Source organism: Protopterus annectens, chromosome 3.part0 (assembly GCF_019279795.1).
Source record: "Protopterus annectens isolate FY-2018-M chromosome 3.part0, PAN1.0, whole genome shotgun sequence".
Lineage (NCBI taxonomy): Eukaryota > Metazoa > Chordata > Ceratodontiformes > Protopteridae > Protopterus > Protopterus annectens.
In genome coordinates, this window is record NC_056731.1 from 1748951254 (window position 1) to 1748975659 (window position 24406).

At 35.1% G+C, this 24406-nt stretch overlaps 1 protein-coding gene across 4 annotated transcripts in view; it reads left to right on the plus strand.

Moving 5' to 3' along the window:
- PAG1 (phosphoprotein membrane anchor with glycosphingolipid microdomains 1) overlaps window positions 1-24406 on the plus strand; it is a 1294572-nt gene that overhangs the window by 1217037 nt on the left and 53129 nt on the right. For 3 of the 4 annotated variants that reach the window (XM_044065772.1, XM_044065771.1, XM_044065773.1), the window contains one exon: window positions 5584-5643. The exons of the other annotated variant lie outside the window; for it this stretch is intronic. In XM_044065772.1, the coding sequence (XP_043921707.1) occupies window positions 5584-5643 (60 nt within the window). The remainder of the gene's footprint in view (window positions 1-5583; window positions 5644-24406) is intronic. 4 annotated transcript variants of the gene reach the window in all.

Below are 24406 nucleotides of genomic sequence, written 5' to 3' on the forward strand. Positions count from 1 at the left end.
CATTACCACAATCAACAGAACAAGCTGGAGGGACAAGGTCATAACCCAGAGACTGCCCATGCTATGGAATAGACTTCCCATACATGTCAAACAAAGCACCTCACTGGCCCTCTTCAAGAGAAAACTTGATGAGTGGATGGGAAATAGAAAATTCACTCCAGGGATCACTCCAGTGGCTCTACTCGACAGAGGCACTGGGAACTAAGGTTGGGTGGCACAATGCCAGGGTAATCCTATGGGCTAGGCTTGTAAAGGCTCCAGGGCCATTAGTGTAGTACACACCTATGAACCTATGAACTGGAACTCAAGAAACCAGAAAAAATAAAAGAAATACAGTACAGTATGAACAATGCAGTTTTTCATGTGTTGCACTTTCTGTTTTCCCCCACAGAAACATAGCTTACATTTTTAGAGTTTTAAAAAGGAAGATACAAATAAATTCCCTCTCTCCCCAGCCTGAGAACAAGTCAAGCCAAACAAGTCAAATCACTAAAATGTCAACACTAGCTCCATACTCACTCATTCAGTTTACATCGTATTTCACATTCTCTCTCCGATCTCTCACACACACAGTCCCTTCAGCTTGCATACATGCATTCACTCTCTCTCTCTCTCTATTCAATTCATTCAATTCCAGTCCACTCAGCATGCCACTGAAAAATGTTTTGCATGCCATGCTTTCTAGTGGATATATAAGTTTAAAATAATATTATTATTCCAGCCAGGCTTTTAATTACTGTATTTCAATATTAAAATCAAATCAATACAGTGTTTATGGCATGGTATGGTATAGTATATGATACAGTATTTGTCAAGTCTGTTTTTAATAGTAACTCTCAAGCAACCAAAATCTACACTTATCCAGCATCTACCAATCCCAATGGGTGCCGGTTAATTGAGAGTTTACTGTAGATGTCTTTAGAATTAATTCCTTTTATGGAGAAATTTGACATACAAAGAGATGGAGTTCTAGCTTCAGCTCTAGTGACCTAAGCTTGAATAGCAAGTTTGGGTTCCAGATGAACTAACAGGGAGATAGGAGTGGGTGGACTGTTTGCTTTCCCATTTGTAAGTGAGGAAGTGGTTCAGCCTCCTACATGTTTCCACTCCGTGGAGGCAAGGAAGTGTAACAGACAGAAGGGAGGACTGAAGATGGTGCACTGGCCTGCCATGTGAGCCCATCAACTGCCACAGGAAAGGTGTTAAGAGCATACAATTTCTCCTAACCCCAGCTGGACAACTTCTGTGATGTCTGACTGTTACTCCCTCTTATGATGTCCTATGTTGCCGGGAGGGACGAGAGATTAATAGAATGGATGCATGGAGGAGTGGCCAAGATGGTTGAATAAGTGCTCTTTAGAAGAAAGCCATAGCTCCAGTTTTTTTAATGAACCCTCTGCAAAAGACCAAATAGAGATTTACAAAAAGGTGATTTAGTCTTCCTCACCAGATTCTTGAGTCACTTAAAGTGGACCAAGCATTCCTCCTACTATATATAAAAGTATTCTGACCTTGGTGTTGGTCATATGTACTTGGCTGAGGGGAAAACAATCATGGCAACCGTGCTAATAGCTACAATCCTTTATTCCATGAAGCGCTTTTCGTTCAATTACAGTCCTTGAACTCCTTCAGATAAAATACTTGTGACTTAATGGCATTTAAATAATAAACCAAAAAAGTCAGCTGATATTATACATTACTCATTTAAAGATATATACACCAATTTAATTAAAATTTTTATCTAAATGATATTAAATATTCAAAAACATTCTTAAAACCTACATCTTAGTAATAATGTATACACCAAAATTTAAAAATTTAATTACTTGTAAATACTTAAAGACTGACCATATACTTTCAGCAGCAACTTATTTTGTCACAAACAGAAATCTACAATACATGCATTACCTTGATTCAAAACAATTTTTGTATACTGTGGAGTTTATAAGGTATTTACACCTCAAATTTGTGTATATACTTCCTCCTTAATTAATTAAACCATGTGTATTTCTATCTACATAGACTTTTGATTTTTAATATAGGCATAATCAAACACATATTTAATCCTGGGCTATTGTATGCATGCAAACGTATTTGCCATATCAGTTCCAATCTCTCAAGCTCTATTTCCATTGGTCCACCCCTCATATTCATCATCACTTGATCTAAAATCCAAAATTTAAATTCATGATTGGGGTGTTCTTGGATATGTTTGGCTAATGCGCTATCTTGATTGGATTTATTGATACTATAAATATGATCACATATTCTGTCTCTTAATCTACGTATTGTCTTGCCAATATAATAACAAGAATAATGTTGGCACTTAGCTAAATAAACAACCATTTTTGAATTACAGTTATATTTGCCTTTACTTGACAATACTTTTTTATTAATAGTCATTGATGTTCCGACCAGAATATATTTACAATATGGGCAGCCACTACATTGTTGCATGCCTTTATGTTTCTTACCCATATTTTGTATACTTTCAAACACATTCTTCAAGTTTTTGTCCCTTCTTGTAGTAAATTGTGGAGTTGTTCCTAATTTCTCCAATAGTTCCTTATCTTGTGTGATAATATTCCAATTCGTACACACAATATTTCTTATATAGTAAAAATCCATATTAAATGTGACTACAAAATTAGAGGTCTGATAAAATGTATTAGGCGGGACCAATGGAAATCCCATTATATGTCAATGGCATGGGATTTCAAAGTTACTTATATATTATAGTTATATATATATATATATATATATATATATATATATATATATATTATATTATATCATATATATGTGTGTGTATAAAATGTAGATAGAGATAGATATAGATATGTATTATGCAACAGTTTATTTAGACTGAAGCCAGTCAAGAAATAGGCTTTTAAATATCTTTGGGACAGCCATCAGCTATAGAGGAAGTATTTTTTCTTCATAATGTTGCACTCTGTGGGTGAAAATAACACAAGAGATTCTATGCAATTTATTTGGCATGCTAGTTCCAGACTAATCTGGGGGGGGGGGGGGGTAATAAAGAAAAAAAAGCATTAATGAAAAACTGTTAACACTAATTAATTAATTCTTGAAGAACTGAGTCTGGGCAGGATTAGGTAAATCTCTTTTACCAGAGTTAAAATCATGCCAAAATTGATTGGGTTTGGAGCAAAATCTATCTTAAAAACCATGAAAACAACCAAATTTTCACTTGGCTACAGCAAGAGTTTATTTTCTTCTGGAGTTTATATGTTTATAGATTTATAGAGATTGATCTAATTATAGTAGTTCAACTTTCTCAATATTGGCTGTTACGGTTATACATCTGAATGTTGAGATTCAATATAATACATTGTTTTTTTTTTTAACAAGAGTTAAAGATGTTAAGATTTGCACTGGGTGTGACAAGGGTGGACAGGATTAGGAATAAGTATATTAAAGGGTCAGCCCAGGTTGGAAGGTTTGGAGACAAAGCCAGAGAGGCAAGATTACATTGGTTTGGACATGTGCTGAGGAGGGATGCTGAGTATATTGGGAAAAAGATGCTAAGGATGAAGTTACCAGGTAACAGGAAAAGAGGAAGGCCTAAGATAAGGTTTATGGATGTGGTGAGAGAGGACATGCAGGTGGTTGGTGTGACAGAGCAAGATGCAGAGGACAGGAAGAAATGGAAACAGGTCATCTGCTGTGGCGACCCCTAATGGAACAGCCAAAAGAAGATGATGATGATGATAATGTTTTTTTTTTTTAACATTTGCCTATGCTGGATACATTTCTCCACCAGACAGATGGTGCAACATTCTACATTTATAGGATCTTTACAAATCTCTTCCTCATAAGTGATAGGTAGAGGGTATCCCAACATGCATTGCATCAGTCATTGTCACAGCTGCTAAAGAGCACCCCGCCTTAATGTAAATGTCAAATGAACACTAATGTGTTAACAAGGCTTGTAAATATGTCTAAGGGTATGTTTCCCATAGGAGATTTATATGCATGACATGATTTAATGTGTGAAGAGTGTTATACAGCAGCTACAAACAGTGGGCTAGATGGCTAAATGCAGATCTAGACCTAAGTGAAGAGTCCTGTGATGTTTTTGTCTTCAAATGATCAGGTAATACTAATGTTAAAATATGAAATGTGAAGATAAATGATCTACCACTGAGGACCTTTGAGTGAAACTGTCTTAGTCTAGACATTCGCCTCAAGCCTGAATGCGCTGGTCAATCATCCAAAGGCTACTAGATTGCGGATGACAAAATCCATAAGGTTCAATGGAGCAAAGAAGATGTTTCAACATAACAAGCATGGAGAGAACATGCATGTAAGGTATTTTGCAAAAGCAAATTAAAATGCTTCAAGGCATTCACTGTCATAAACTCTCACTTTCTGTCGAAGGGAGGATTTAAGTAATTTCATCATGCTTCAGGTGATCAAGGGTGTGCAATAGTCTATCACAGTTCTCACTTTGCAATATGCTATTGTTAACCTACTATATGATGCTTTCATGTATCCTTGCAAAACCATATCCCAGATTGAAACACTTTACAGGATGAAAAATAATACATATATGAAGAGTAGTGCAGAACAAACATATGAAGGCAGACTAGGAGTCATCAGTAGCTGTGTGAAGTGAAAATATACAGCTGAGACCTACAATTACATACAGGGATTAGCAAAGTAGATGTACAGTGCATCTCTATTCACTTTGAAAATATTGCTGCCAAATAATTTTTACTTAATTACAAGGAAGAGTTAATAACAGAGGATATAATTTAACTGGGCAAAGATTGGAAAGTATGAAAATTAATTCATCTGTTGTTAGACATAATCAAAGTAAGGAACAAACTAAAAATAGTTGTAACAGAGATGAAGGAAAAGCCTGGAGTTGTCTGGAAGGTGAGGGGGTTGCTTCAGGACCACAGTCATTTGGGAAAGTCTTTCACAAATAAACACACAAGACAAAGACACGCAGTCCTTTAACTGCCTTTACTGAGTGTTTCTGCATGTTTGCTGTCCCACTTCATTCTGCTACAGGATTTGGTTTGCTACTCCAAAATCTTGACTTCTTTTGTATATTGAATGCAGTCTGAGCAAAAATTATTTCAACATAAAATAATACCTTGGAAGCAGAATCAGTTCTATTGGAGTCTTCTCTTAATTTTTTCATAAATGCTGGGTTAGTCATCTTGTCAGTAATATGTACAGAGAGGCATGATGAGTGTGTTAACTTGCTGGTTTTACAATTAGTATATCTCTGCAGGTGAGCTAGTCACTTGTGAGAAATGTCCAAGTAATTAAAAATGTTAAAATAGCCTATTATGGTGTCCTTACGATTCGCTATTAAAAAGAAAAGGTCACGAAATGCATCACTGATCAGACAAACCTGGATTATATTTATTTCATTTTATTTTAGATAATCTTTACTATCATAATATTGGCACAAGATGATGCCTACCTGTTTTCAGGTGCATCCTATGTAGAATGAACACTATTTTCAAAGTATGTGACTGCTTACAGCAGAAAATTCATTGGAAGGCAAAAGCCTGAATTTTTTTTTTCTTATTTTTTAATTTTTAGAGAGGAGTCCTCATAAAATACAAGTCTCGAGATGAGGACCCTTCACTTTCAGAAGATGAGGTAGGAGAATATTTATTTATCTTATTTATGATTCTGAGTATTAGGGTTTATGGACCAGTTATATGACAATACTCAGTTATCATGGCAATTAATCAACAACATTGTTGTTTCTGATTCAAGATGTCCTACACAGCAAATATCCAAATTTAGTAACTAACAGTGTAAAAACAAAATGCAAGAACACTTCATGGAATAGAAGCTGACAAAGTCGCATAGCAGTTAATGTTGTTGCACAAACAATGTTTAGTTTTCCAGTTTATTCTCCCTAAGAAGCTTTCTGCATGAAGTCTGCATGCCCATCCTGTGTCTGAGTAAGTTTTCACCAGGTGTCCCTCTTTCTTTGGGTCTATATTAGATCACCGACCACTTAAAAAAGTGAACGGTGATTAATCAACGCTATGTAAGCGTAGGCTTACAATCTCAAGCTGTCAGAACAGTGATTTTTTTCCTAGGGAAAAAAACTGCTGTTCCAAAACACATATACACAACACAAGCACACCAAACAAGCAGCAATCCACAGACATACACCTAAAATCTTACACCTAACCCTACACTAAACTATACACACACCACTAACTATCCACTTACCTTAACTCAAACCCTAACCCTAAGGTCCGTCACTATCGCACACTCACCTCACCCGCTCCCTAACCCTAACTCACCTAACCCGCCCTAACCCTCACATCTACACAATCACACACTTACCTGAACCCGACCCATAACTTTCCACCACAGCGCTGAAAATACCAAAGCAACAGAAACAGTCAACCAAATTCTTTCCCTAGGAAAAAATTTGGGTTTCTGTTGCTTCGATATTTTAAGTTTTCGCTGCATAGGGTTTGATATTAGAACATTCGAAGGTTTAAAACCTCAATGTTCTAATATAAAACCCTTTCTTCCACATCCCTAAGACATGATGTACATGAATTGATAGTAACACAAATTACCCATGTACGACGTGTGTGTGTGTGTGTGTGTGTGTGTGTGTGTGTGTGTGTGTGTGTATGCTTCTCCTGCTGTACACTGGTATGCTGTCCAGAATTAGTTTCTCTACCTTGTACCCATTTAGCATATGAGTAAGTTCTGAGGCTGCAGCAACCCCAAATTGCAATAAGTAGGTAATCAGAGAATTAATGAGGGGATGAATGAATATGAGTTAAGAAACAGGGTGACGATATCACAAACACTAAGCAAAATTAACCTAGTGTATATATTTATCAATATAATACATCTGTAGCTACCACAGTGTACATTAGGTATATGCATACCAAACCATGCACCCAAACAGGGGCAACATTCTTTTGGCTTGAACAGCAAATAAAGATGGACAAATTCTCTTTCTTGTTATTTTATATGCCATGCAATATACAGTACTAGGTTAGACCCAACATATTGTCACTCAGACTGTCTCACATTCAAGTACATTTTACAAGGCGATAGGTGAACAAGACAAAGAGACTGAAAATAAAAACAATGAAGTAGAATAAAAAGTACAGAAAACCAGGTGAACAATTCACAATGGAGCAAATTTAGAACGTGAGTGGATGAGCCCTGTTTAAACAGCTGATATGGAATGTGCTTTATGGACAGTTTAAGTTTCGAACCTGTCAGTATTCTTGACCCTCAGACAGGTGGCCTGTTCTTTTGTAGGAGTATGGCTCCTATATGATTCTGACTTGCATATACATGCAAAAAAGTGCTTAATGTATCTCATAATATTTTAACTGTGGTACCATTGTCAGTAGTTTATTCAGCATTTCAAAACATCATTTTGATTTATCAAATTCAGATTGGTTAGCTCTTAGCAGACTACTTCACTAGGCACATGATCTATGCAGAACAATAGACAACTCTTCCTTTAAATACATACCTAAACTCATATTTTTTTTTACACGAAGTACTATATAAAGATTTTAATTGGACAAATTTAACTTCAAAATTATATAAAAATCATTATTAATTACAAAGCCAATCCTAATCAGAAGTTTTGGAATCTTATTACTAAAGAACATCCTTTATTGTTCACAATAAGAATAAAACTAGTATTGTATATTCTATTAAATTAACCTCCAATATGCAAGTTTGGAATTTTTTTCGTGGAAGTTTCTGCATAGAGCTTTCTATACACCCAACAAAATTGCCAGATTCAACAATTCTAATGATACAACGTGTTGGAGATGTTCTTCAAAATGTAAGGCTGATTGGTCTCATATTATGTATGAATGTACTCACATTAAGAAATTTTGCGAAGATATTGGTGAATTTCTACAAGCCATTTTTACCGATTCTTTTATTTTGTCAAAGTCATTAATTCTTCTGAATATAAATTAAACTATTGCTACGAAAAACAAAGACCTTTATCTTCTTTGGACTACAATGGCAGTTACTAAGAAATGCATAACAAGAAAATGGAACTCCTCCTCCATTCCAACTCTTGATGATATTCTAACCCTATTGAAAGATGTAGCGCTGTTGGAAATAAGAGCCAAGGAAATGAGAATCTTTCCTAAGAAATGCATTAAAAATCCTTGAGAGAAAGTTCTCTCCCTTACTGAGACACTTAAAACAGACACAATTTTACCTACTTAAAGTGGAGAAGAACTAAAACGACTATTCTAACAATGTGTAACTCTCTTTGTTTCTGTATTTCAGATTGTTTTTCCTTTTTTCATATTTGGTTTGAGGCCATTTGTACATTTTGTAAATAGTTCATTATAATTTATTCTTGCTTTAAATGTAAATGTTTATTTTTATTTTATTTGGAAAGAATTAATAAAATTATTTGAGCAAAAAAACATCATTTTTATGCTACATCTGCTCTATCAGTTTTCTTTGAAGCATAGGTATTTAAGACATATTAGGTATAAACTTTGCAAGATATCGCATTATTTCTGAAACTTCTGTAACGTTTGCTAATCTTCTGCCTTTGCCATTTGCCTAATATTTTAAACTTTTGTCTGTATCAAGCTTCAGTCCTTCTGACATTAACTATTACCCATATATTTAAGACTTTGCCATCTAATTTTCTATTTAAGCTAAACATATGCTGCATTAAGCTATTTAGGAGCTACTTTAATCTTATCTTGCCCTTTTTACATTTGACCCTCACTAAAAGGTCATTAGTTATATTCACATTGCCCTCCAAGTATCCATTTACCTCTTCAACAGCTCTTTGGAGTGTCTCTTCTGCTAATGAATTAATATATAGAAGGATTTCATTGATTGATTTGCTTGATTGATTGATTGATCTGATTGATTGATTGATTGACTGATTGATTTGATCTGTTTAATTATTTATTTTACAATTTGTTGACCAAATAGGTGGGCTTTGTGGACTAATCCTTTTCAGTCATTACCCAGGCTCCTGCATGAGCTACAGGTAATGATATGCATTAATTTACAGTAAATATTTTAACAAGTTGTACAACAACAGTTTATAGTAGCAAACATAAACTAACACTTGGATACATTTTTAATGTGATATTCCACAATAATACATTTGTTGGATTGCCTGACCTGACAGAAATTAACTAGCAAGTTAATCCAAGCATTAAGCAAATAAAGCAAGCAAATAAAAGTAAGTTAAGCAAGACATCTGATGAATAAACTTAATACTACAAAAAATACAACTAAACAAGCCACCTAAAAGTATCATTGGAAGCATTTTAAAATGTATGATTTATGAATGTACAATGTTTGCTTGAACTTTTCTTCTAGGCCTTCACTTAAAATGGGTTATCTGCCCAGACTTTCCTGATAAACAAATGCAATAAAATAATAACTAAATGAATATAATTTGCATATGTGCATGTAGTGAGACTGAGAGCATTTGAAGTAAACAGGCAAGTAAAACTGTGGCAAGGTTTTTAACAGGGCAATTAAATTAATTTTATGTTTTATAAATTATCTCTAAAGCAGTTACAGTTATTAGCCTCATCAACTTCAGTTTTAGTTTTATTTTGAAGCCTATCATTCTGATGTCATTTGGAAGGAAGTTCTATGATGCAGGGACTGTTTGAGTATATTTTTAAATTGTTTTCCTGAGAAGGTCTTAATAATGAGATTGTTTCAATGCTGGGAATCAGAAGATAATTAACTTTAATAATTGGTTTAACTTTTGGTGTCATTTGGGGGGTGCACAATATATGTCTGCCTGCCTTATAATAAAGATAAAACCAGAGTCCCACCCAGACCCAAGTACTTTTAAAAACTTCTCCAAGACTAATTTCCTACTTCTAAGTAACTCCCTAGCTAGACTGAAATCCCACCCAATTGCTTATGTGGAAACATGCACTGCTAACTTTTACCAACTTGAACATAATTACACAGAAGCAGCTGTCCCCAAGAGAAGCTAGTGCAGACGATACCATAAAAACCAACCACCTTAGCGGTATCATAGCATAAATTAAGTGTATAACACATGGAAGAAAAAATAAAATGTGCAACCCAAGCAAAACAAGAATATAATCACCAAATTAAACAAGCAATTAATGAACATAGTGAAAACTACCAAGGCCAAATCTGTTAAAAATAGCAACAAAGGCCAAGGATAAGCACAAAGCCTTCTTTGGCTCTATCTGCAATCTGAAGAGCAGTACAAAGCAGTGTGCTGAGCTAACTGTAAATGGAGCCACCTATTAGGAAGTTATGGATATAACAAACCTACTAGCTGACAAATTCAGCTCAAACTTCAACCCCCAACTCTTAGTAATCTCACAAGAAATATCAAGGAACTATACAACCTCAGCTATCACACAGGACCAAGTCTTGGAGACACTCACAAAGGTCAAAAATACTACTTCAATGGGCCCTGCCTATATCCCAGGATGCATCCTAAATAGCATGAAATAAGATATTTCTATGGCACTAACAACACTTTTCAACTTCAGATTCCAAACTAACTTTGTACAAAGTGAATGCAGGCTCTCAACATTCATAACCCTGCATGAGGTAGGGCCATCCACTGATATGCACAATTACCATTCCATTAGTCTGACTAGCCCCATACGTAAAGACACAGAAAGACTTATCATAGAACTAATGAATAAGGATATAAGAAGCCTCAAAACACTGGACCTATCACAGTTTGGTTTTATCAAGGGCAAGTCATATTTTGTCAACCCAGTGGACTTAAATGAAAAAAAAATCATCAAAGTGACCAATCAAGTGAAGACAGTAAACACTGCCTACCTTCACCTGAACAAGACCTTTGACATTATATCCAACTTGGGTATTATGGATAAAATTGCCAAACTAGGAATAGACCCCTATGTCACCTTATGTACTAGAAACTGGCTCAGAGATAGGACACAGGTAGTCAGGACAGGGCTTTCCATCTTAACAAAAAGCCCTGCCACAATTTAGGTCCCACAGGACCCTGTTCTGGATCTATTTTTATTTAGCATCCTCCTCTCGGAATTCAAAGCAAACATTGAGGACCTATTGTCAATCAACTTTGTGGATGACTACAACCTGTGAACAGTCAATGAATCCCCCAATGACTCAATGATCCTACAGGAGGGCTTGTCCCAAAGAAATAATGTGTTAGAGTCATGGACTAAAACTAAATGCAAAAAGTGCATTAATGTGTACTTTGGAAGAATGTGAATTTTCAAATTGACTATACTCCCCTAAGAGTAGACCCTGTACTTACATTAACAGTAACCTAAGGTTAACACATGCCCACTGTTGTAAGGAAGTCTTTCTATAAATAAATAAAGGGATAAAATCTAAGTCCAGACAGAGCATTGTCTCACTTTCACAGCTCTCATTAGGTCCATCGTAGAGCACAATACCTCCTTTGGTATGTACCTGTTCAGGCAATTGCAACAAGAGGTTCCTTACAAAAAGAAAAGTGGTACTAAGTCACATGACATACATGAACCACCTCAAAGCCCTGTCAATACACTCGGTCTCATAAAGACTGCTGACAGGTGACCTTTGACTGGCTTATAAGGCATCCATAGACCCAGCACTAATGGACTTATTGCACATCCACAAGTCCAGTGGTATTAGAAATACCTGGTCCAGAGATCTCAAACTCTTCTGCAACATAAACAGAATGGTCTGGAGGGACACATATATATCCCAGAGAATATGACTACTATGGAACTGACTCCCCATATACATAAAACAAAGCCCTTCCATGACCCTGTTTAAGTGTATTTTAGACCAATAGATGGGAAATAGGAAACCTACCTCAGGACTGACCCCTCCTCCTAATGACAGAGGCAGTGCTTGAACATTCTACTATACACTAGGGAACCCTAATACACTGAAGGTTAGACCCAAGCAAAGTAATCATTAGAACATCCTAGGGGAAATGTTTATTCTTTAGATGGTGCTGTCTGTCCAGAGCCATCATAATGTCAATTGCCTAATGCACCTCCAGTTGCACTAAACTCTGCGCTTCATTAGGCAATTGCTTCAGATTACCTGCCTGGGAAAAGATGAACCCCCCCGCACACGAAAACATTCCCAGCCTTCTCACCTGCCATAGGGACAAGGGCTTGAGGTGGCTGGTATGCCTATGGTGTCATGACTTGCAAGAATGGTAGTATTAATTATTATGTCCTATGAAAGTAATATAGTACAAAATACTAGGTAAGTGCAATACTAGCAGCTGCAGTTCTGTGCTGCATGCCTTAGCTACCTCCTGTGGTCTGTGATAGCCATCACGAATGACCTCCCACAAACAAAACAGCATTCTCATACAGCTGTAGGTGAGATACCACTGCAAAGCTACACTCCCACATGTACATGCATGGTAAAAGAAGCCTGGAAATGTGCTTGCATCTTCACAATTACTCGACCACTCCACATGTGCATGCATGACATAAATACATGGACGTGTGCCCATGCTTTACAACTATGTTACAGTACCACATGCATGATAGCTCATTCAAGAAAATGTTCCCACAGCTTCACAGCTAAGCTACAGTATTTTATATATATATATATATATATATATATATATATATATATATATATATAAACATATAGATTATATATATATATATATATATATATATATATATATATATATATAAGTATCCAACACAAGAAGAGTGAAAACGAAAATGTTAACGCTGGTGCTGGCAATTAAACTATGGCACAGCTTGAACAGAGAGATGTCTTTAATGTAAACAGTAATCCACACTGTTAAAAGCAGTTCATCTGGTTTCCACACAGTAAAAACACAGTAAAAACGAATCTTCATGTTGCAAACAAATATGGTTAAGCGCTTTCATCTGTAATCAACAGACTTCTTCAGAACCATATAGCATATAAAATCACTTGTTTAAATACATGTTTTGGCGCCAAAATTTTTGAATTAACTTTAAAGAGACATATCAATATATATATATATATATATATATATATATATATATATATATCTATATATATAGAATGAATGGATAAAAATACATAAAAATCGATGCATTTGCACATACACATAATCAATTGATCTACGTTAAATAAAATATGATATAAAATATGCATGTACATATGATTTATATAAAATATATAAAATGTATATTATAATTTAAAATATAAAATATATAATATATATAATATATATAATGAATGAAATATTACTAGCTATACCTTAAGCTGTACATATAAATAATTGATGATGTATGCTAATACAAAAAACAATGAATGAGTAATAAAAAGTAAAATGTGTGATGAAATGGAATACTACACTACACTACATCAAGGTGAGAAATGGTTTAATACTTATACTATCGTTGATGCCAGGAAATTTTGTGGCATCTGTTAATATTTGCCATTTACTCTCTTTCATTGCTAAAAGTGCTTTCCAGTTCCCACCTTGTGCCAAAATGTCCACTTGATCAATTACAGCAAACTTAAATTGATGTGTATCATCTTCCATACAAATATGTTTATACAATGCATTATTTTTATCCTTCGTCTTAATTTTGTAGAAGTGCTCATATATACGTTTCCTTAACTGTCTCTCAGTTTTTCCTATGTAAAATGCTGGGCAGGCTGTACAGGTAGTTAAATATACTACCTGTTTGGTGTTACAGTTACCTGCCCTGCATCTCACGTGTGTCCTGTTGATATCCTCTAACTTAATGTCCACCACTTCATTTATATTTCTACATTGCTTACAAGATCCACATTTTGTAGCACCCGTTAATTTCTTTTTAGAATAAGTTGAATTTGCTGTCTTTTCCAATAACTTTTTAATATTTGGAGCTGTTTTGTATACAAACCTAGGGCTCCTTCCCAATATAGAACCTGTTTCATCATTAACTGTAATCAAATTCCAATGTTGTTTAACCATGTCTCTAATGTATTGTACATATGTGGTATAAATCAAGACACATACTCGATTATTTAAATCACAAGCTGAAGAATTATTCATTCCTGTATCAGTGTTAGCAACTTTAAACATTCTACCTAATAAAGGTAGATATTTAATACCCCATGGTTTTTTCACATATGTGACTACATCTTTTAATAGAACTAATGGGTAACCCCTATTTCTAAACATGTTGAATATAAGCTGAAGTTCCTGTTCCATAACTTCTCTGGTAGATGACATGCGGGCAGCCCTTATGCACTGTCCCTTAAAAACATTTTTGAACATATAGGGTGGGTGATTGCTATCAAATTCAATATAATCATTAGAAAAGGTGGTCTTCCTGTATATTCTAGATGCAAATCCCCCAATGGCATGACTGATAAAAGTGTCCAAATAGGCTATGCCCTCATCACTGATGTGATGTGTAAATTTAAAAATTCTGTGATACCATTGATGTAATCCATTAATGCCCTTATTCTCTCATGTGTACCCTTCCATAAAATAAATAAATCATCCAGATATCTGGTGTAAAAAACAATATCGGAATAAAATGAGCTTTTAAATAAAAAATCTGTCTCCCATTCTAACATGACTAGATTAGCAAAAATAGGGGCACATGATGCCCCCATAGCTACCAATTACACTGTCTAAAAAATTCTCCTTGAAAGTGGATATAATTGTGATCCAAAATTAATCCCATCATGTCAGTAATTAGACAAATTTTATCCCAACTCATGTTGGAAAATTTTCTCAAACTGTTACAAAAATATTCAAGTCTGATCTCTCTGGGTATACATGAAAATAAATCAACCACGTCAATAGTGATGAAAATGAGTCCTGCATTCCAAATTTCAGGTGTAAGTTTGCTCAAAAAAATTCCAAGAATCCTTGGTTAAATGTAATATGTTTTCATAAATAGATTTAGTCCATCTATCAATGACCACACCCATGTTATATGTTTTAGACTTAGATCCAGAGATGATAGGTCAAAATGGAGGGTGAGTTAATCTTTTGTGTACCTTAGGTATACCTATAATATTGGCCAACGTTGGATGTTCTACTTTCAAAAATGAATAAATCTCATTAGTTATTCTATTATCAATCAAATATTCTTCCAGGGTCAAATCTATTCTCTTATACCCTATATTGATTTCATTTAATGAAATAACTTCATAATTACCTGATTGGTTTAAGATATTATGTATTTCACTCATGTAATCAAATGAATTGTATACCACAATACCGCCCCCTTTGTCTGGCTTCATTAATCTAATTTCATTATTATTCATAAGTTGGTTAAGGCAAGCACGTTCTTCTTTAGACAAGTTGTCCTTGAAGGCGTTGTTATATACCTTCCCTTTCTTAACATTTCTTTTGAATCTATAAACATCTTGGCACACCATTCTTTCAAAATTCATTACCCGTATGCTTGAAACTGGAATATATGTACTTTTCTTTTTAAAAACTTGATGTGCTGCCAATGTTTTGTTGTCCCCTTGATGATCAAACTGTATCGCTAAATTGAGTCTTCTACAAAAAAATTTTATTTCTTTGATGGTGTCTACTAAATTAAAATCTGCTTTTGGAATGAACTTCATTCCTTTGCTAAATAATGTAAAAAATTCCTCAGTAATATTAAATTCAGTATAGTTGAATACATTAAATCCATTAAAAGTATGCAAAACACTTTTTCCGCCTAAATAATCAGAATTATTGTCATCTTTTTCATTTGAATAATTCTTTATTGGATTAGGAGATGTGCAGGTTTCAATTGCAGTCTCACTGATGACATTCATATTTATATTAACTGTTGCCAAGCTATTTAATGCTCTTTCTTGTTCCACTAATTGTATGTCTTTTTTGGGGCAGGATAAAATCTGCCCCCCTGAAAAATTTGTATTCTTATCCATTTGTCTTGTCCTATTCCTATAACTATGATGTCTATTTCCATCAAACACAGATCTATCTTGTGGCCAAATATATGCCCTGTTAGCATAATATTGTTCCATATCACGCTGTATTTTCCTACTCTTCCTATTGTGTATATTCTTAGCTTTCTGTTCCACTGTATGAAATTGTTTGTCATAAAAATCTTTCCACTGATTAAATAAAACATTATTGATAATATCATGGTTCAGTTTATCCACTTCTCTTACTAGGACAGACAATTTTTCATCATTCTGCTTGATCAACAACTTCGTATAATCAAAGCCAAAATTGTCAAACAACTTGTTAAATTCATTAATAATACCTATATTATATTCTACTCCCAAAGGCAGTTTGAAAAACCTTAAGCCCTTGGGAACAATTTGTAAAGCAATACATTTTACTAAATAAGCATTGTCGATTTTTATATTCTTAATAGATAATAATTTCTTTCCTAGAACACTAATCATATCTTTGATAGACTCATTAGATAAACTGGGACATCTCCCATCATTAGCAGCAACATTATATTCATCAACGTTTTTAAATTCGTACTCATCTCTCAAAAATTTGTCAAGAAAATCTCTGTTAAAAATGTTTGTATCACTATTGACATCATACATCTTATGTCCACTAAAATTGTGATACTTCTGTTTAGTATAAGGACTAGAAGCATGTTTACATTAAAGACATCTCTCTGTTCAAGCTGTGCCGTAGTTTAATTGCCAGCACCAGCGTTTTATTTATATATATATATATATATATATATATATATATATATATATAAACATATAGAGTATATATATATATATATATATATATATATATATATATATATATCTATAGATGGATAGATAAGTTTCAAAACTTTGAAAGTCATATGGTTGGGACGATATAATCAAAGTTTTAAAATTTTGAATGGAGATCGTGGAACAGAAAATTCACCCTTTTCCACAATGTAGTGCAATCTTAGAGTTGGTATATTTAATTAGCAGGTGGTGGGGTGCAGGGGGGCTTGCCCCCTGCAAAAACATCAAAAATAGATTTTTTTTTTTAATGTTTGAAGTTCTGAAACTTCGATCATATGGTTTTGGCCATATGAATTTCAGACTTTTGAATTTGATAATCTAACATAGATCCATAGATACAGATATATATATATATATAGATATATATATATATATATATATATATATATATATATATATATATAAAAAAAGATAATAGAAACGACACATGGTGTGCACTATGCCTCACAACTGAACAACTCTAGAGTACTACACAATTAGTATTTTGGCCATGACAGATAGACAGGTAGCAGGCACAGCAGAGAGACAGTCCACCTTAGCCTCTTTCATTACCCTGGTATATGTCAAAGGAATAGTCTTTAAGAATATACCTGTGAATAATGGCAAAAAAACTAAATAAAATTACACGTTGAAAAATAGTAGCAACTGCAAATACTAAACCACGCTTGCCTTTCCTTCCTAAATTCCTCTTCCTACTTCTGAGTTGCAGATCATTATAAGTGTGTCTGCATTGTTCACCGATCTTAACAATGTCAGTAGCCTCATTAAACAGCTCAGCAAGGCCATATCATACAGCCAACTGATGAAAGGATATGGTATAAAGGATTTGGGAATAGTGATATGGCAAACTAGCAACCGAAAAAATAAAACCAACCAAGAAAAGGAAAGGACAAGTACAGCACAATGGACGTGTGTTCAGAAGGGTTTATTCAACAATAACTAAGCATTTTCACCTAAATAAATAACAGCTTTATCAGAGTCAAACAAGGCACTTCAAAATCCCTTTAATTATACAAACATCCTTGTAAAACTATTGACATCATCAATTAATTAATTAAACGTTAAAAAATCCAACATCGATAGCTTAAATAAGCTTGTATGAATTCTAATAAAAATGTTCTAATAAAACTCAGTCAATTAATATTTTCACAATCTCAGGAGTTAATGTGTTTTTAAAAAATAGTGCAGGTTAATTTTAAAAATGAGATGATGTATGTTATGTATTTATATAAATCCACTTTATTTAAATAAATAAACGAGTAAATAAACAGTGCTGCCTAAACTGTTCCAGCCCTAATTTTAAAAATGCCAATAATGGAACAACTGTCATTTATGCCTGGTTTGTCAGTTGCATCTAGCCTCAATTGCCATAATGTCTCCTTATATTCCAAAATACTTTACTGTCCCCTCCTCTCTCATCAAAAAGAACTTTGTCAATAATAAAAAATAAAAACCTCTTAAAGTCTGTAAATTTTGCAGAATGTCTAAATAAGACATTCACAGACCTTTTGTTTTTAATATTATTGATGTGTTTCCCAGTGCAATCCTTTAACCTTCTTGTAGTTTTAAAACGCTTGACATGATATACAGGAAGAAAGGTAGACCACCATTTTGGAATTACAGTTACATCTTCCCGGACAGCTAATAGTGTGGCTGTAGTTTTTCACAGTCACATATGGTCCATCATTCATAGATTTACATAATTTACACATACACCACTTAACCATCATTTACCTACAACTGTTTCATTCAGATATGGAATTACTTTCTAGTGAACCCTTAATATTCTTGCCCCTACTGTAAACAATTTGCAGGAAACTGCCCAGTTTGGTCCTGACATCAGGTGGAAGTGCCATATTCCAAACAATTCAAAGGGTTCTAATAATGTAGGGGCATCATATTTAAAAGGCACTACCATGGAACATGTTTTGACATCCTTGTTTGTAATGGTATTTTCAAAAGTCTTCGAAATACCACCAGGTCTCAGAATAGGGGATAATCTGTTGGATCTCTCCCTTTTTACCTAATTACTTATTTTTTTTAATAGGGTAGGTAGATACCGTCTTTCTTTAAACATATTTATCAAGTTGTTCATTTCAGCTGAAAATGCACTGTCAACTATAGCCAACTTGGACATCTGAACCATTTGTCCTTTAACCACAGTCTATTTCTGGGATAGGTGTGACAAATACTAAAGTGTAAAAATTAATTTGAAAAAGTCTTCTTACAGTAGACGGTAGAAAGAAACCTGTTCCCCTTATTGTTTTTGTATAAGCAAACATCCAAATAATCGATCTGGTGACTATGCATTCTGTAAGTGAATTTTAAAAAATAGGTAGGTCCACATAAGGAGTTGCATTGTGTTTTTGTAGACTTAGAGAAAGCATATGACAGGGTGCCTAGAGAGGAGTTGTGGTATTGTATGAGGAAGTCGGGAGTGTCAGAGAAGTATGTAAGAGTGGTACGGGATATGTACGAGGGTAGTGTGACAGCGGTGAGGTCTGCGGTAGGAGTGACGGATTCGTTTAAGGTGGAGCTGGAATTACATCAAGGATCAGCTCTGAGCCCTTTCTTATTTGCAGTGGTGATAGACAGGTTGACAGATGAGATCATACAGGAGTCCCCGTGGACTATGATATTTGAAGATGACATTGTCATCTGTAGTGAGAGTAGGGAACAGGTGGAGAAGACCATGGAGAGATGGAGATATGCTCTAGAGAGAAGAGGAATGAAGGTCAGCAGGACTAAGACAGAATATATTTGTGTGAATGAGAGGGAGGATAGAGGAATGGTGAGGATGCAGGGAGTAGAGGTGGCAAAGCTGGATGAGTTTAAATACTTGGGGTCAGTAGTTCAGAGTAATGGTGAGTGTAGAAGAGAGATGAAGAGAGTACAGGCAGGATAGAGTGGGTGGAGAAAAGTGTTAGGAGTGATTTGTGACAGACGAGTACCAGTAAGAGTGAAAGGGAAGGTCTACAAGAGGGTAGTGAGACCGACTATGTTATATGGGTTGGAGACAGTAGCATTGACAAAAAGGCAGGAGTTAGAGCTGGATGTGGCAGAGTTAAAGATGTTAAGATTTGCACTGGGTGTGACGAGGGTGGACAGGATTAGGAATAAGTATATTAGAGGGTCAGCCCACGTTGGAAGGTTTGGAGACAAAGCCAGAGAGGCAAGATTATGTTGGTTTGGACATGTGATGAGGAGGGATGCTGAGTATATTGGGAAAACAATGCTAAGGATGAAGCTACCAGGTAACAGGAAAAGATGAAGGCCTAAGATAAGGTTTATGAATGTGGTGAGAGAGGACATGCAGGTGGTTGGTGTGACAAAGCAAGATGCAGAGGACAGGAAGAAATGGAAACAGATGATCCACTGTGGAGACCCCTAAAGGGAACAGCCGAAAAAAGATGATGAGGTAGGTCCACACAGATAATGAATAAAGGAAGGAACTAGTCCTTCCTTTCCATTTCAAACAATTAAAATGTCAACCAAAAATCTAAAATATGAGATGACACGAATAAAAAAGGAGATGTAAAAACAAACCTCCTTTCCCATTCAGCTAATACTAAGTCAGCATAAATTGGTGAACACTTGGCACCCATAACAACACCAAATTTGACTAAACAATTCACCCTCAAAATAGATGAAGTTATTGTGAAGAACAATCTCCATAAACTCTAATAATAAATTAACTTTAGAGTTCATCTGATTGCCATCCTGAACTAATGTTTCACTAAAAATGTCTAGTCCAATGGCATGAGGTATAACAGAAAACAGGCTAGCAACATCAATTGCTACCAACCACATATCTTCCCTAACTTCTATAGAATTCCAACAGATGCCATTAGTCACATAATATGTGAGGAATATTAACCAAAATGTATCTGCAATGAAAATCAATGTAGGCTGCTATAGATTCAGTTTTTGACCCCTTAGCTGGGGCAGGAAAAAAAAATAAATAAAAAAACAGGAAACATAACTCTTTACTCAGCTCCAAATGAAGAATTAAGGAAACAGCAGCTTATTTTCTTTAACTTTGTATAAGTAGTTTAGAAAGGATGTAACAGCATCAACTTAACTTGGTACACGCTTTTAAATAACAGTCACAATGTTTCATTTGGCAGAGACTTTGTACATGTTGGTTTACAAAGTCCATTGAACATGTGGGAGAAACAGACAAATGTAGGTTTTGTAAAACAGAATTGGAAACATTTGCGCATCTTGTTGCTGGTTGTGACATACTAATGGCAGAAGGACTATATACTGAAATGTATAATAATGTGGCAAGACTGTTGCACTGGGGATTCTGCAAACATTATAATATTGAAGTGGCTGAAAAACACTGGAAACATGAGCCACAAAGCAGCATAGAAAATGATGAAGTTTATATCACATGGGATCACCCATTACCAACAGTTTAAAAGACAGATGCGAGAAAAACAAATATATTGGACCAGGAAGAGAAGACAAAAGTAGCACTGATCATTGAAATCACTACACCCAGTGACTACAGTGTCTTGCATGCAGAGAGGCACAAAGTCATAAAATATCAGGATTTTCAGGCATAAACTAGAACAATGGTGGGAGAAAGATAACCAGACACTCTGAATAGTAGTAGGAGCAACAGGTCTTATAAAAAAGAATCTACAATCATATTTAGATATGTTACCGATACATGTAACTCCATACAAATTGCAGGAGTCATTATTGGGCACATTGCAGGTGCTGCTAAGAACACTTCTGGTTGATATTCAAGACTGAAACAATACTAATTTCATAAACTTTAATCAGACTTTGACTTAGGAATGGGATCCATTCCCGTCATGGCATTAGAAATCCAAAAGTTGTGGAGAAATTAGAAAAGGCAGAGAAGCAATCCAAAGATAAAATAAAAACACATTCTTACTTTGCAGGCTTTGTCTCTCAAAACCTGGCTAACAGAAATCACTCTTCTAAGTTATCATAACAAATTTTAAGATTTCCAGAGCACCAGTCTCTAGAAAAGAAGCAATAGTTCTAATTTTGTCTCAGAAAATAAGTTGTTTTTCTTTTCCCTACGCTTCACAAAGCTCACAGTCTCCTCCAAACTCATACCTAACTTTTTCTCAGTAGCTCTGATTTTAACCTCTTGCTTACATTCTTTGCATCTCTAAATATGAATTCTCTACTTCTATGACAAGATTCGACAAACATATTGTAAAATCTCAGGAGTTGTGTACTTGTAATTCAGTAGCTTTTGCTCCCTGTCAGAAAAGAAATATATTCTTTGGTCGCTAATCAGAAGTGGATAGGGTTACAGTAAGGACTAGGTAAGGGGATAGAATAAGAGTGTGTGTGTGTGTGTGTGTGTGTGTGTGTGTGTGTGTGTGTGTGTGTGTGTGTGTGTGTGTGTGTGTGTGTCTGTGTGTGTGTCTGTGTGTGTGCGCGCACGTGTTTTTTTTTTTTTGGCTTGGTTAGAGTTACAGTTAGGTTAGGGATAGATTTAGTATATGTATGTATGTATGTACATATGTGTATATATGTGTGTGTGGGCCTGTGTTCCTGTGTGGTGTCTGTCCAAGGTGTCTTGTGTAGTGGTACTATTATGGGAAGTTTTTTTTTTTATTTAACATGTATGCATACTAGTGTTATGGGAAGGGTTATGGTTAAGGGCAGGACATATTACTAAGGTAGAGCAGTGGGGTGAAGCCCCCGTGCCCACCTTACTAATGTGCACATGTTAAATTAGAAAAAAACTTCCATAACACTACTACTATTCAGACAAATTTGAGCTGAATGTGGTTAGATTTTGGGTAGTGCATCAGAAAAGTAAAATTGTTTCTTTTTTCAATGTACTGAGTGTGGCTGTGTTGTGCATGCAATATGATAGTTGTTTGACATGCTTTGGTGGCTGTTTTGTTTGTCGAACAAGTAACATGTCAACCAGTCATCATATAATCACTGATATAACTAAACATCTACAGAGAGTTTATATCCGAGTGCTCTATGTGTGTGTGTGTGTGTGTGTGTGTGTGTGTGTGTGTGTGTCTGTCTGTGTGTGTCTGTGTGTGCGCGTGCACATACATGCGTATGTGTTGTGTCATAGGCCTCTAAATGTTCATCCGCTATTAGCTACAGGCAGTAATAATACTATTAATCCCCATCTGCTCATTCCTTATTTTGTTATGTCATTGCCCTTATCTGTTTTAAGGAATAAAAAATCACTCTAGCAGACATTGTGAATGTTTCTAAACTGTTATTTATTTCAGGTATAACACTGTTTAAATAGTGAACAGCTTCTGCTAAAAGCTATTCTGTAGGAGTGCCCAGTGGAAAACAATGTAGCCTTCATCTGGGAAAGCTATTATTTTCCATGAAGCATATAATTTTAATGATGATATGAAAGTTGTCAGAATCATAAATCCAGTAAATAGAGAGTAAAATATAATGAAGATAAATGAACCCCTAGGGTATCCTGTTATATTGTCAGAAACACTGATTGCCAAGTAAATCATAGTTGCCACACTAAACCATTTACTCTTTTCAGATAGTGCACACATGGTCAAAGAACTAAAGTGAACATCTTGGTGTTATTCATAACATTTCAAACAAAATGTTATTTGTTCCTTGAATGAGATTAATCAACTTCAATATTTTAATTGTACTACTTATTTTGACCATGTGACAACAGGTTTTTGCAAGGGAAAAGAAACACATTCATTGTGGTAGGCATAACAGAAGTTATTTATCCAGTTTGCATATTTATTCTCAATCTTCTAAAGTGGTAGTTATAGACATGAACAGAGATTTTATGAAATTGCTTTAAACTATTGACAATGTATTAGCTGAAGGACCACCATGAGTTGGGGCAAATGGTTTTGTTTGATAGCTCACAAAGTAAGAAGTAAAATGTTTGGCGTTACCATTGTATGTTAACCATAGCCAAGGACACTTTATTAGTTTGCATCTAAATAATTTTAAAATATGTAATTGTGTGCATGAGAACATCTCCTGTATTCATTCAGCCTGACCCAATGAGTTGCTCTTTTTTAATGAACTAAAAAAGTATTATATCTACATTAAGTGGCCCCTGCACAATTATGATTTCTGCTAGTACTGCAGTTTAAATAGCAAAACTAAACTAATGCAATGTAGAATTATTGCAGTGACTTAAGACTATGAAAATGATTGCAAAATTCACAAAAGTAACAAAATATCTATTCCTGTGACCTACTGTTATCCTTGAAATCTTGCAGTTAGTTAAAGAAAATAGTACAGTGAAATAGGTGAAATTATGCATTAGTGGCTGCTGGCTCCATAGTAGAAAGGACTGCTGACCCAAATGACCTTGAATTAAGTTATAACCTGGGTCCTGAAGCAACCAGAGATAGAGTGTGGAAATGAGTGTCATATGCTTATCCTATGGGAAAGGGAAGGTTGGACACCCTGCCACACTGGTAGCTCCTAGAGGAGTGTGGGAGAATGACCCATGGTGCACTGTGTAGGCCTGATACAACGATCACTAAGCAGCACCTTCTAATGTAGCTATAATAATAATGTCCATGATAATGTCTGTGAATACATATAGACACAAGTGAAACTGACCTTGCAATCCCCATTTTGGCAGTGCACAGTACAGAATAGCAACAGGATAACGAAGATATGATCCACAAGGAAGAAAACACTGATGACTGCCTGAAAGGTGATTTCA